The sequence below is a fragment of the Saccoglossus kowalevskii genome, chromosome 12 (assembly GCF_978046115.1).
Source record: "Saccoglossus kowalevskii chromosome 12, keSacKowa6.1, whole genome shotgun sequence".
NCBI classification, from domain to species: Eukaryota; Metazoa; Hemichordata; class Enteropneusta; family Harrimaniidae; genus Saccoglossus; species Saccoglossus kowalevskii.
Window position 1 is genome coordinate 23,581,189 of NC_140652.1, and position 13,892 is coordinate 23,595,080.

Sequence of the window (13,892 nt, forward strand, 5' to 3'; positions counted from 1 at the left end):
CAACATACATGTGGCGGTAACCTAGCAAAGTTGTTGTTTTACAAAATTAAATAATTAATTGTTCTGTTATTCCTTTTATCCTGATCGCGACAACTAACCTGACCACTAATGAAATCCTGATTGGACACATCTGCGGGAATTTGACCGATAATAATTATTCATGATGTCATTGGTTATTCATGAGTGGGTTTGTGCAAGTAAACGTGACTTTTTAAAGGTTGATTCGATTCGATCGCAGAGATGGATAATTTCACTTTTTTTAAGTTCAACGGCGATACTTTCATCCATGTTTACTGAAAACAAGTCGATATAACTGTCCAATGTATATAAGTAGTCTTTCAAAATCTCCGGGACCTCAGAAGTGAAAGGTCACGAAAATTAACGTAGATAACAGATGACGTATACAGGTGCACTCTGATTCGTTGTTAATGCTAGTCAACATCTTTTAATTAGCATAATAACCGGGGTGATTCCGCTCCAGTTTACACTCCGACGCAGGGGGTCGCCTGCAGATGCGTTCAGACTGGATTTTTTTTGCAGTCACTCTAGTTTTCGTGACCACGTTAAAAACGCTAAATTGATAATTATTTATATTTGTTTTTTAAAACAAAAAAGAAATCCCGACTTTGCTAGTCTAATGTGGCGAGTGTGGTGCAAATGCAAATTTGAAAAGAGAAAGAAATTACCTATTCCTAACAATGATTTTAGGTGACAAAAACATTAAATACATTTTAGAGCAATTATTAGGATTGTTAGGAAGCATCGATGAAAAAAGACTATCATCCATTCACTGATGTATCTTGCGTAGATACGATTTAAATGTACATTTGTACAATCCTTGGAAAAAAACATTTACATCATCCATTTTGATATATTTTCTAAGTGCAAGTGGTTGTAAATTTAGAATCATTTCCATACATTATAATATAATATTATTGTAATAAAATGTGTAAATATTCAATTGAATTTGACATGAGTTCTATATATTCATTAAGTAATAATTTTACAAAGTGCGTGTGGACAGTTTGTAATATTAGCAAGACACTCCATTATTTTTAAATGGCTGAAAACAATGTCTACCTTGATTATTTTGATTCAACTGTTTTACAAACACTTTATCATTGCCCGGGTAATGTGTTTATATTCTAGTCAGCACTAGAATGGCTATTGGCACTAGAATTTAAATTAGTGGTGGAACGTCCTCGTTCATTTGTTCCCATAGTTCCAATTTTAAATTGGCCTGACATCAATGTTGTAACGACAACTGTAAATTTAACTGAATGATTGAATAGTATGTATTATTATAATGTTTACGCATCGCGACGGCTGGTTTAAACACTTCACGACATTTTATGTGATTGCCAGGAAAGGAAACACTTCCTGTAAAGGTATTATACACTTTCAAATAGTGTTCCTTTATTCGATCAGTTGAAGACTTGCGTTTTAATTAAGAATAACAGTTCTAATATTTAAATTCAGAGGCAAGTATTGACAAATGGGGTGTTGCGGTCACTTGTATAAACCAGATACAACGACAAATTACATATTTATTAAACTATACAGCGTTTTGAAAGTCTATCACCCGGAAATGTGCCCACGTTTGCGAAACGCTTATCTGCCAGGAAAGATGTCACTGCTGACAACTCACGTGGGAATATCATAATTTAACTGATCATTCGTCCATCAATATATGATCGTTCCTGTGTTCCCAATGGTAATTGCCAAAATAAGTATAAAAAAGGGGGATTCAAATCATTGTCAACATATGAGTGAGAAGTTCACCACGATCATCTTTCACAACTTCCAAAACCAAATTGACCGCTATACCGTGTTGTCAAAACAGATGCATTTGATGACTTTTCCTTTGAACATCACCAATTCATATTTAGTATTGTTGTCTATAGCGTCATAACGTTAAAACATGCTGAACAAAGAATAAACTGGTTTTATGCATGGTGCATGGTGCTTGGTGATGCATAGTAGGACATATCATTAATTATAATATTCACTTTACTAAGAGTAACATTGTTTCCCAGTTATTTTATTTAAATAAAAATACTATGTTTGGCCATGGTCGCAAATTCTGCTGTAACGCCCATCTATCCTAATACAGTGGAATATTTGCGGCTTTCCGACTCCAGCCGATGTAAAATTGCGCCACCAAATGCCAAATTATGTGAGGAAGCACTATAATACTGCGTCATTTAACGATACAATTAACGATATATATTTTTCGGTGTGCGCTTTTTTTTAAAACATTGTGTTGTTGCCGAATGCAGTTTTGCGTATTGCAATTGTGTGAGAATTTTCACATTTCCAAATGATCCGAAGCTGTGATATCAATGTACGAAAGCCTTAAAATCAATGAGAAAACATTGGAATGGACATCTCTTTATATCGTCATTTCAAGTGTGCTTTTTATCGCAGATTATTTCGTTTATGAAAAAGGAAACAAAACCTTGGATTTAATATTTCGCAACCCCGTATCTCATTCAGTAATAATGTATTATCATATGTCTAGTATTGCCCGGCCTCGTAACGCTACGGAAAGTGCGCCCTCGCATCAGGGCAATAATTTTTCGTATTACCCCAGGCCCAGCGCGTCCGGTTTTCATTAATCAAAACATTGGTGTTTGTGCCTTGATAAAATTAAAATTACAACTATAAGGTATATGATAAAACCTGTACGTATCATTGCAAGCTCGGGTGCTCCCGTCGCACGACACCAGGCCGCAAAAGTCGTATCCAATCCATAAAGAATATTCCTGTGTATATTATACAAATGATTTAAAATTGCAAGATTCTAATAAAATGTTTGTTCAATATATCAGTATACATTTTATTGGTAAATTTTATACATAACTGGTCCCAGTGCTGGTAACAGACTTGCATAGCTCGTGATACCAGCGTCTAGCAGATGTGCGGTTTGGATTGTGCTTGTCCTTCCACAAGACACATTTAGCCAGCCTAAACAGGTTTACCTTATCAATTAATCTCTCGGGACAACTGATATATAATTGATGTACCCCTTATTAAGATTGACATTTTTAGCACAACTCACTAAATAGTATAGGAGAACTACAAACGTAGACATATTTTCTTACATTGTCTGAGGACTGATTTCAACTGTGATAGAATATATTATATTCCTACAAATACCAGTAATGAAATAACACCTCGTTGGTTGCATAATCGACAGTGAACGGTAGACCGATCACAATTCGTAAATATAGATTTAATACATTTTCTTGGTAAATAAAAAAGTGTATTGTGTAATAGTCGTTCATTGTTTGCGGCATTTATCACGTGCGCTGCTATATTGCAAAAGGTGTAAATAATGAGTGTTTTATTATTGGCATTTTATTAAAACGTAGGCTATTAGAATCTATGTACAAATGTATTGTAGACATATTTCCGAGATTATACTTAACAGATATCAGCGTCCTGTATTAGATTAATATTGACTAGAAATCCGAGCCAGTATATTAGCATATCATCCACCTGTTACCAGCGTGCGATTGACGAATAAGGTAATTCATGTTGATATCCGCGCCGAGATGTTGACATGGCTAATCATAAACTAAATATTTGTTCAATATTTGTTGTAGATATTTGTTATTTATTAGGATACTGGTGGGTGTTTATTATCCAACTACTGGTACTTCATGTGATGCGATAACTCTCACAATGAGAGTTGAGGTTTATTCGTGTAAATACATTTCAATGAACAAGTAGATATTTCTAAATAACCTGATACCATATGCGTCGGTGTAAAATTACCGTATGGTTGGTAGGTAATTTAGTATGCCCGATAGTGTGGCAAGATGGTACACGTTATTTATTATATGTTAGTTGCATTATTAGAAAATATTGAATAGACTGCGAAAATTATCTCTGCCTCAAGTAATGAATTATTTTCCCCCATTTGTGCACCTTGTATTCCGGAAATCGATTATTTTGATTCGATATACTTTGCATATTTATGATAAAGAAACCAGACAATTAGTCTTCTCAATTAACCTGCTGAAAATGCAAAATTGGTTCGTACGTATTCGTATTTATCAATAATTGTAACAAACTGCTGTTCAACAATGGCGTCGCAAATCTTTATATGTGGAGTGTTCGTTTTTGTTTGGTCTGCTCTTGAATATGACACTGCGAGATCAGTTATTGCATCACGGTGGACAATCTGATCGGCGTCTGCTGCGGAGTTGGTTTAACAGTATCATTATTTGTTTCGATTTTATCATGTTACCATGTTATATCAGACGTTTATTGGACATTTTATTTAAGCAATATAAATTTCAAAGGATATCAAATGATTTTCAGAAATAAACAATGGTTCAATAAACCAGGTACACATATATTGTATAGATGCCATTCAAACCTGGCTAGTGAAAGTCAAATTATACATTCAAATAATCTTTAATGAAAAAGACACATATTTGTCTTATAGTATTTTTTTAATTTAAATTTTAAAATTCACTTGTAATAATCTCATTTTATACTTAATCGAATATATTTATGTGTGTATATATTGATATGTAGGTGTGTGTGTATTTATAAAACAACTCGTCTGAACATCATCATAGTTTGTTGTATATTATCGTTGATAGGCACAATCATATAACGGATTTAATTGGTACATCCCTAAATTGTCGGACCTGTCTTTTATATAACCTGCCTATTTTTTGACCAAGAAAATTGAAAGCCATGAATCCACTCTTCTTTTTATGGCATGGCTAATATTATTGTTATTATTATTATTATTATTTGTCGTGCATACACTATTATAATTTTCGTCGTCTGTGTACTCATACATTCAGTATTATGTTCACGTACAAACCCGTTCATATGTATTATTCCATGTAATTTATTGTATTCTCACTATATGCGAGGTTTGTTTTATTTTTGTTTGATGTTCATAAATTGTCAAAATAACAATCGTTTGGCAAAATCACCCACATTGTTCCTTGTGTAATGCAACTGAGTGAACAACACCCACGCGACTATGTGACAGTAGTAAATGATAACATAATAAACACATAATATTGTGTTTGTTTACTCAATATCACTATCCAACTTAAATCAAAATTTACCAAGTAATGTCATTTACTAAATCAGTAATTCGGAATTCAAAAGATAAATATTGTTTTTTTTCGCCTTTGTCAAACAACAATTGTTGGTCTTATAATTATAACCATTTCTTATATTAGGCGGAGTCTATCAAGAGGTTCCAAACTATAGAGACTTAAAAACGTACATTCACACTCTTGTTTGGGTTCTGGTTACCGCACGACGAAGCACACAACTGAACACAGATGCAACAAACACTTTCAAATAAATTATATGAACATTTATTCACAGGGAGCCCAGGAACTATAATCAACTGTAATACGCAGTCTCTATGAGCGGGGGGGGGGGGGTATCGGCTGGTATCTAGTGTGAGAAATAGACAAGGGATGAAGGCTCCAGCCAGCTCACATTTTTTAAACTCGAAAAAACAGACGAAAAAAATAAAAAATAAAATCTAAAAAAAATACCAGGTTGAAGAATAGAATAAAGGTAGAATAAATCAAGAAAACTACACAAATTGACTCCATTTAGGAATTCCTAACAGTTAGCCCGAACGCACGACACCGTTGGAGGCGTGGCCTGTTCAGCATTTGTCAACAACCAATCACAAGATTGGTTACGAACCAGTTGAGCAAGGCTAACCGAGTCGTGACCTCGTTGATTATAGTTCCTGGGCTCCCTGTGATTTATTATACACAAAGATATGCAGTGTACGCAAACGTAAATTCAACAAAACATTAAAAAAACTATCTACTACGATGGCTGTCATCAAATATAGGACAAAATGATATCAGGTACAAAGTTTTCTCAAAATGATACAATTCATTACCATAAACCTCCACCCAAAATTGGGAATATCTGGTGGTATTAGTGTGTGTTTGTCTAATGTCACCTTCCCAGAGCTTGGTTCACGAACCCTGCACCGTGCACACTGTGTGTCGTCCCAATCTGCAAATCAACGGTCTTCATACAGAGTTACAGTTAAATCAAATTGCATGCTGGCAATAGTTACAATCCAATTCGTGGCCTCCACCAGTATGTGTTTGTTTAATAGGGTCGTGTTCCATAAACATCCAACTGTAGATACCATCCATTCAATGGCCTTCGCCGATATATAAACACGTGTCCGTTTAATCATGTCGCGTGCCAGGCATGTCGCCCTCCAAACGTGGAATCTTTCATGAATGCAATACACGCGGCACATGTCTGACCATCTATTAGGCATTTCCAATTTCGAGGTATAGTTTCGAATAATACAATGAATCACCATTCCAGAAGATAGCGTCTTCAGACTGCACGTCGTAATATCTATGCTAGATATATTAATACACTAAACTAATTAAGAACACTGTTGACTAGGCAGTGGGATAAACGAGGTGAGTTAGAGTTGCAAATTATTTGTCCAGGTTTAGGAAAATATGTCTCAAATATTGTCATTCAAATGGAAACAAATTTCGCAAGATTGTTGACTTATTTATTTTGTTAAAAACAACATAATTCTTTAATTTTTTATTCAGATATAATGACTATTTACTTTCAATCAATCTTTTATCAGTTTAGGGATTCTAAATTAGTTTTGAAATTTGCCTACTTTTGTCTAATGCTTAGATTTGCCTACTTCCAATAACATTATATGAAAAAAAACGAAATGATTTTTATTTTACTATCATCAATTTTTCACACCTTTACATCAAACTCCACTCCTATCTATGGAATATATATTACCGAGCTCGATCGCTATGCCCAGGCTTGCATTACACTTGCACGATTTTTAAAAAAGTCTGCTTACACCCAAACTAATAAATTAAGGGAGCTGAAAATTTGTCTTGTCTTCACACGGGCTTATATGACCAATTTAATTATCTAAATCTAATATTGTTAATGATAACCAGCCTAAGAATTTACTAATTGTCTGCATTTATTCAATATTTGTGCAGCTTTCCAATGTAATAATTGTTCTGCATATGTAATGATTCTCTCATGTTGATTTGTAGTATGCTCCCTAACATGCACCTACATGAAACTTTGAATTTGGTGCGATACTTGCCAAACGTCTCATTGTAGAGAATGTATGTTCGATATACACTCGCAGTTACATATGCCACGGTTGAGTCTATATATACCACGGTTCTCTGAAGGACCACACCCTGGTGGAAATAAATTCTTTATACATATTTGTATTTATTTGTACTGGGTTATTTGTTCGATTCTCAAGAAGTTCTTCTAAACAATTAGAAACAATAGAATCAAAGTTTGGGAAAAATTTATTGGCGAATAACTCGTGTCTGGAAGGATATATTTTTAGATGTTTCCAAGAGAACACACACACATGATGATACCAGTACCCATCACACTTGGGCCTTGGCCTAGCACCATAGTTCCATACGACATATCGAGTAAGCATCTCGGGGCTTTCTTGGTTGTTTGGTCCCCCGGGAGCATTTGGAAGTCTGGCTAATGTCTGAGTGAAGCTTTCGTCTGGGACGTAGGTATCGTTCAACCAGTTAAACCAATCTTTGGATATTTTAGAATTCTGTAGGAAGAATACAAACTGACGAGTCAAAGCAACGAACAAACTTCCTTTGCGAATACGCCTTATAGCTGTTGGGCGTGGATCAGATTTAAAAACCCACGTATTCCATATCGACTTGTCATCTTCCACATAAACAAATTTTGCTCTCAATTCATTAACTTGTGCAGATGTTTGTATATCGTTTTTACCACCATATAATTGAAGAATTCTCACGATTTCTAGATTTGTCTTCAACGGGAAATCCTGACCGCAAACATTTAAATAATACTTCCAGGATTTGTGTTTCAATAACAACTCCTTTTGGCAGACAAGTTCGGCTCTTACAATGTTCATTGATCCCCATTTGATTGGAAAAAAAGTAGGAGCTAAGACGATATTGTCGAAACACCTAGTTATTGATGCGATTATGTTCTTAAACTCACTAGAAGAATTTTCGTCAATATGAATACAATACACGTTATGATATCTATAAATAATTCTCAGTAACTGTTCAACTTGATAAACAGACTGGTAAATATAAATTCCAAATGCTAGAGGAAAATCGAGTTCTTCGTCAGTAACTGGTTTAGAGTAGTACCCTCTACTGTGGGCAAAGTTTGTACAGTTTTCAGTCATGTATTTGTAGTCTGAATCGTTGCGAATTCTGGATGCAAGTGTCTTAGCAATTGATGTAACTACTTTGCGATTTTCAACTTTACCATTGACCAAGTTCGCGCAATTGATGGTATCCATATCATTGTTGAGAGTCCTAGCGTAACTCGTTCTTTCTCTATTACCTTGTACTGTTATGGTGTTATTCAATACAACTACCGGCCCTGTGCCTGTGCGTGATGGCTGTGATATTTTGTGAATTGCTATCGAAACATTAGTTGCAGGTTTTCGATTTGGCGGTTCGGATATCCAGTTCCTATCATAACTGTATTCTCTCATATCATGCTTTGTTATATTTTGACGCAGACGGATATCATAAGATAGACGGTAGACAACTGTTAGTGGTAGCAGTAGCAAAACTACCCCGAACACCCGTTGTCTTGTGAAGCGTCGTGAAAAACAACCCATGTCTATATATCCACTGTTCCTAAAAAAACAATCAGTTGATGAGTAGTCCTATTAGTGAAAGTAGAATGTATCGTTGCTGTACACCGTAAATTAAGACTTACCTAGGTGTCAAGTATTATTTTTACTTGGCGTTTGCATGAAACATAAAAGTGTCAATACAAATGTTATTAAAATTGTTGCATATGTGATACAGGATGATACATTTAATATTTAGTTTGAAACATGTGTATTGGTCAACCAAATGAAATGTCTGGAATATTGACATGTGTACTAGGGACAGGAAATCCGCGATGCAAGGTGTGTATTCAGTAGATTGTATAAGTAGACTGTAGAACACACGCGCCGAAGACTACCTGCTTCGTTTTTCTTTCACTGTATTACGGTCATGAATTAACTTTTCTATGTTTTTATTATGAACTATGTGATATATATAATTATGTAATGCAAGCAACAACCCCATATCTTGTCAACATATTTTAACAAATAACCGGCTAATATATTCTGATTTAATATTATAATAGGTTGCAGTCTTTGCTGTACATAATGTGAGACCGATAAAATTGAACTCACAGTGTCGCCATTTTGAAAATGCATGATTTACTGACGTCAATACAATAAATAGACAAAAATGCTTTTGTATTCGTCTCTAATGCAGCGTATGCCAAATGCGCTGTATCAGTTGTCAATGCAAATATACTCTGCAAATTAAACTGTAATATAATGGTGGCAAACCGTAATATAATGGTGCTAACGCCGTGTAAACACACTAAACTGTGTATAGGCATCAAAACATGTCAGCTTTTTGAAACCAACTCACCTGTTTCTGTTATTACAGTTATTGTCTGTTCATGGTATGCCTGTAGAAATATACACATCAAGCTGCTACTAGAACACATATATAATCAACAAAATAGTTCATCAATCAGGCGTTAGTTAAATTTATGACATATGATTTCCGCTATGATTCATGGCGCAGCATTGCATTGGTTAGCTTCGACAAAAGCCAGTAATTTAACCACCATTGATTGGAAACAATGTTGACGAAGTAAATCGTGAAATATCCAGTAGAATTTTCGAATTTGCGAGTAACGACTATTTAGATGTTGTATCATTTTTATCAAGCCAATAGCTGCTGCATATTGCAGTCAGCATGTGCGTGATATCAGTCGACGATATCCCTAGGTAATTAACTGATGTGTCTGGCGCCAGATGGCTCGATTTCAAACCCGTTATATTCATATTATATGTGAGTATAAAATATGTATATATTCGATCAATATGTCATTTCTTTGTTAATATTTGGTGAGACGACATGGATTACAATGGACTTTTAATACATAATCACACAATTAATATATCGAATTAATAATGTTAAAATGAATGATTGATCTAAGCCTCATTGACGTCTTCCTCTTCCCTCGAAACAGTTAAAAATAGATTGTTATTATTTTAATGACAATTATTACATAAATATACAGATATATACGTAGGTAATAAAAACAAACTGAGCAATTTCTGTTCGATATATCTATACTAACTCTATTCTAATAACTCTCCATATCATTATACTGTCTCCAGTAATCCAAACAAGCTGGTTGAACTGTCGCCATCATTGATACTATGTAATAACTCCAGTAATCCGATTGTTTCGAGCAAGCTGGTTGAACCATCAACATCGTAGAAGTCAATGTCAAAATACGTTAATGGTTTATTAGGATTCATATTAATTTGAATATTTCTGGTAATTTCAGGTACTGGGTAGAAAACGTCTATGCCATAACCGTACCAGGTCAAGTCAATGTAAAAGTGCATGGTGATGGCAGGACGAAGATTAAAATCCACATGTACATAAAGTAAATCTACGGTCCACGAAAATGTGTTGCAAGGTGCATACATTAATACACAGCGACTGATTTCCAAAGGTACTCATGGCCGAGATCTCAGTGAGAGGAAGTTACATGACTTGTTTTGTGTCCCATGAATCGTATCCCATTCTCTAACGCCAACCTTCCAATGCTCCAAATCCCATGATCATATCGGTTATATCTGTATATTGTATGTTTGTGATTCATTTGAACTATGTTTTCACTCCGTTTGAATACGATGGCGTGTGGCTGCAACAGAATATTCCAACTAACTGAATATGTGATGAAGGACTTCGTATTGATTCGTATTGATTTTAATTTTGATGATGCTGTTTACTTTGAGACAAAGTCTATACTATTCTGGTTTAAAAAACTCGAGAAACAATGTCATAATTTGCTTTCCATGCCGGGTAATCTATTTTTGTTCTGGTGGCAAGCTGCGTTTCCGTGCTTTCATATGGAAATTGGACCAAATGACAAATTACAAATCACTCACACGTTATACATAAAAATAGTTTATATTGCAAAGCAACACAGTTCTTCTACTCCATTCAACCAAAATTTTTAGTAAATGAAAAATCACAATATAGTGTTTTACGGTTGAGGGGCTATATTTATATTACACATCTTGATTTGATACTGCTCAAAATGAAGTTGAACTTGTAAGTCAAACTTCCAGATTAACTTGTCATTGTCAATGGCATTGATCTTGTATTGTAATGGGTTGACTTGATCTTTCTGAAATGATATTTCAAAAAGAAACATAATTTCAAACATATGAAATCAACTATCATGATTTTCTTCCAAAATTGGTTAAGTGTGTCAGAAAAAAACACAGTAAAAGTAGGACACATACAAAAAAATATCACATCAATCTGCACATAAATCCATAAGAAAATGAACATGCATTGTTTCCATCAGAAATGTATAACTATCCCAAGTTTCATCCTTTCCTATGTACCTTGGTATAACGGACACCTTATAATGAATATCCTTATATATCGAATACATTGTCTCTTGCTCAAAGCAAACACTTAAACTTATTTTCTTCTTCATTATAGTGAACACTACACATTATCATTGCAGTGCATTTAATTAATTAATTGTACCCAATATTAACATACTTTCAAGAATTTGACAAGTGTGATGTAAACCTATTAAACTCACGCATAATGCCATTAGCATATTTTCTCTATTAGAAGCATGATAGAAAACAAACATATTACCTATTTATGCTTCTAGTAGAGAAAATATTGCAGAATATTATAATGACTGTTCCACAACAATTGCCTATTTATTATTTAGACATTGTAAATTCAACTCTAGATGTGGCCATGATTAGTGTGAAAGATGTACATGTATGACATATATCTACACGACAGCATAACCTTGTATGCCTTTGGTATTGTGAAAACGAAAGTGTAGATTTTCGGGAATTAGGATACAAGTTGAAACCTATTATTTTCATTTCTGTAACAACCCAAACAAAGATATCAATATCTTGAAACAGTTTTTGTACATCAACAACAAATCGTCACCATTTATCGCTTGATGTCATTTTTGGGTTGCGATAAATTAAAAGAGTAGAAATTGGAAAAAAAATATGAATGAATGTTTCAAATCAGGAAATGGTCTGAATTAGGTGATTAAACGGATCCATAGCATATTAACTGGTCCTTACAAAAGTCACCGCATGAATTGAAAGTAAATTCTTTCATTTCTTTATATCTGAACCTCTTACATCTGATCAACTTGCATGATTTAAAAAAAAAAATCTGTGTGGCCTTCGTATTGAGTCTATGGAACACTAACCCAAGGTAGGGGTCGACCCTTCTTGGTGTTCAGTCTGAGGTAAAATTTGAATTTCGGTATACTGATCACTAGTCTGATGCAACAACCACTACGCTACTCGTGGCCGTCCATGCTCTTGCATGACTTGCATATGCTAGAAGCTTGAAAAGTCATAGCATACGAGACCCCCTATACACACGTTATTTCTACAGCAGACATGACAGTAACTGTAGTTCTCTCTATATTTTTTAGAAGAGACCCCGACGATGTATATATTTGTACCTATATGTACATTTCTAAACATGTAGCTTCTTTGCGTATAAATTTCGCCCAATCTGAGCATGTGTATTTTTTTTCTAACAAGTCCCCTTTGTATTTTGTCGTATCACTGCGTGTATGTATGTTTCTATCTAATTTGTATGCGTCTACATTTTCGTCCAATCTGAACATTAATGAATTTACTAATGGCGCCTCGTATGAGAACTTATCTCTATATCGTGTTACACAAATTGTGTAACTTTAATCTAGTTATAATCCGTGCACAGGGTGGTAAAAATAATGTTTATTATTTGATTTTTTATTAAGTGGTTTCATGTTTTCATAAATTCCAACTGAATTCGGGTATATAATAACATACTTGATCGCGGATGGCAGTACTCAACGGAGCCAACAAAAAACAATATGGGACATTTGATAGTGGTTACAGTCGGTCAGCAGTCAGTCGTCTGTAGCAGTAAAGAATCAGAGACAGAGCTCTACTGTTATAGACAGTAAGACACATGTTGTCAATCAACAGCTGGGTGGTTGTTTAGATGTCACAGCTAGTGACATCTCGGGTTCTATCGCGCTATCAAAACCTTGTGTGTATTGTTTTTTTTTTTTGTTCAAAAATAATTTTGACTTTATTTCACTGAATGTCAATAACAAAGGCATACTGCAACTTATAAAACGGCATAGAAGTATTTTTAAAACTGTCAAACAGTACCACTACATCACTACACCACAGAAACGATTACTCAGTTTCCCGAATTATTTTAATTTTATAGGCCACATCATCATTTAACGAAGCTCACCTTGATTTGGGGTGTCTGTTTATTTTTGATTTTTGTAAAGCTTCGATAACTGATGAATAAAATAGCGCTCGATCAGTTTAAATTCGATAATTATTTTATTTGTTTCCATGGCGATGATTATTATTTATTATTTAACAGTTTATTTGATTTACGCTTTTACAGTAGCTCTGAGCGGGCCTCGGGTCTTTTCAAGCTAATTTCGTTTTAGCTCGATGACACGATTATGTACTACACCACACCATTTGGGCGCTAAATTATGTTCATTTGGCACACTGCTTTAATTTTCTGATAAGTGACTGAAAATAAGTTGAATGCTAAAGCCACAATTATTGCTTCTGCTCCGGCGAGATCCCACCTACAGATCATTTTATAATTTCTACCATCTGATGACACTAACCTCACAGCAGCCAGAACTACACCTGCTTTACGACCTCACTGTTTAAAATACTCCTTTCTCAACATCACACTGCCTCATTCAGGCCAGCTGCTTTAAAG

General features: G+C 34.7%; 1 protein-coding gene across 1 annotated transcript; it reads right to left on the reverse strand.

The window, feature by feature from the left end:
• Window positions 1-7,189: 7,189 nt before the first annotated feature.
• LOC146735652 (beta-1,3-galactosyl-O-glycosyl-glycoprotein beta-1,6-N-acetylglucosaminyltransferase-like) lies at window positions 7,190-8,668 on the reverse strand. The gene has a single exon (XM_085505983.1). The coding sequence runs from the start codon at window positions 8,666-8,668 to the stop codon at window positions 7,190-7,192; it is 1,479 nt and encodes a 492-aa protein (XP_085362109.1).
• Between the last annotated feature and the right edge of the window lie 5,224 nt (window positions 8,669-13,892).

Bases quoted from the DNA above. Each gene is read 5' to 3' on its own strand.
- LOC146735652 (XM_085505983.1), bottom strand. From the start codon at position 8,668: ATGGGTTGTTTTTCACGACGCTTCACAAGACAACGGGTGTTCGGGGTA.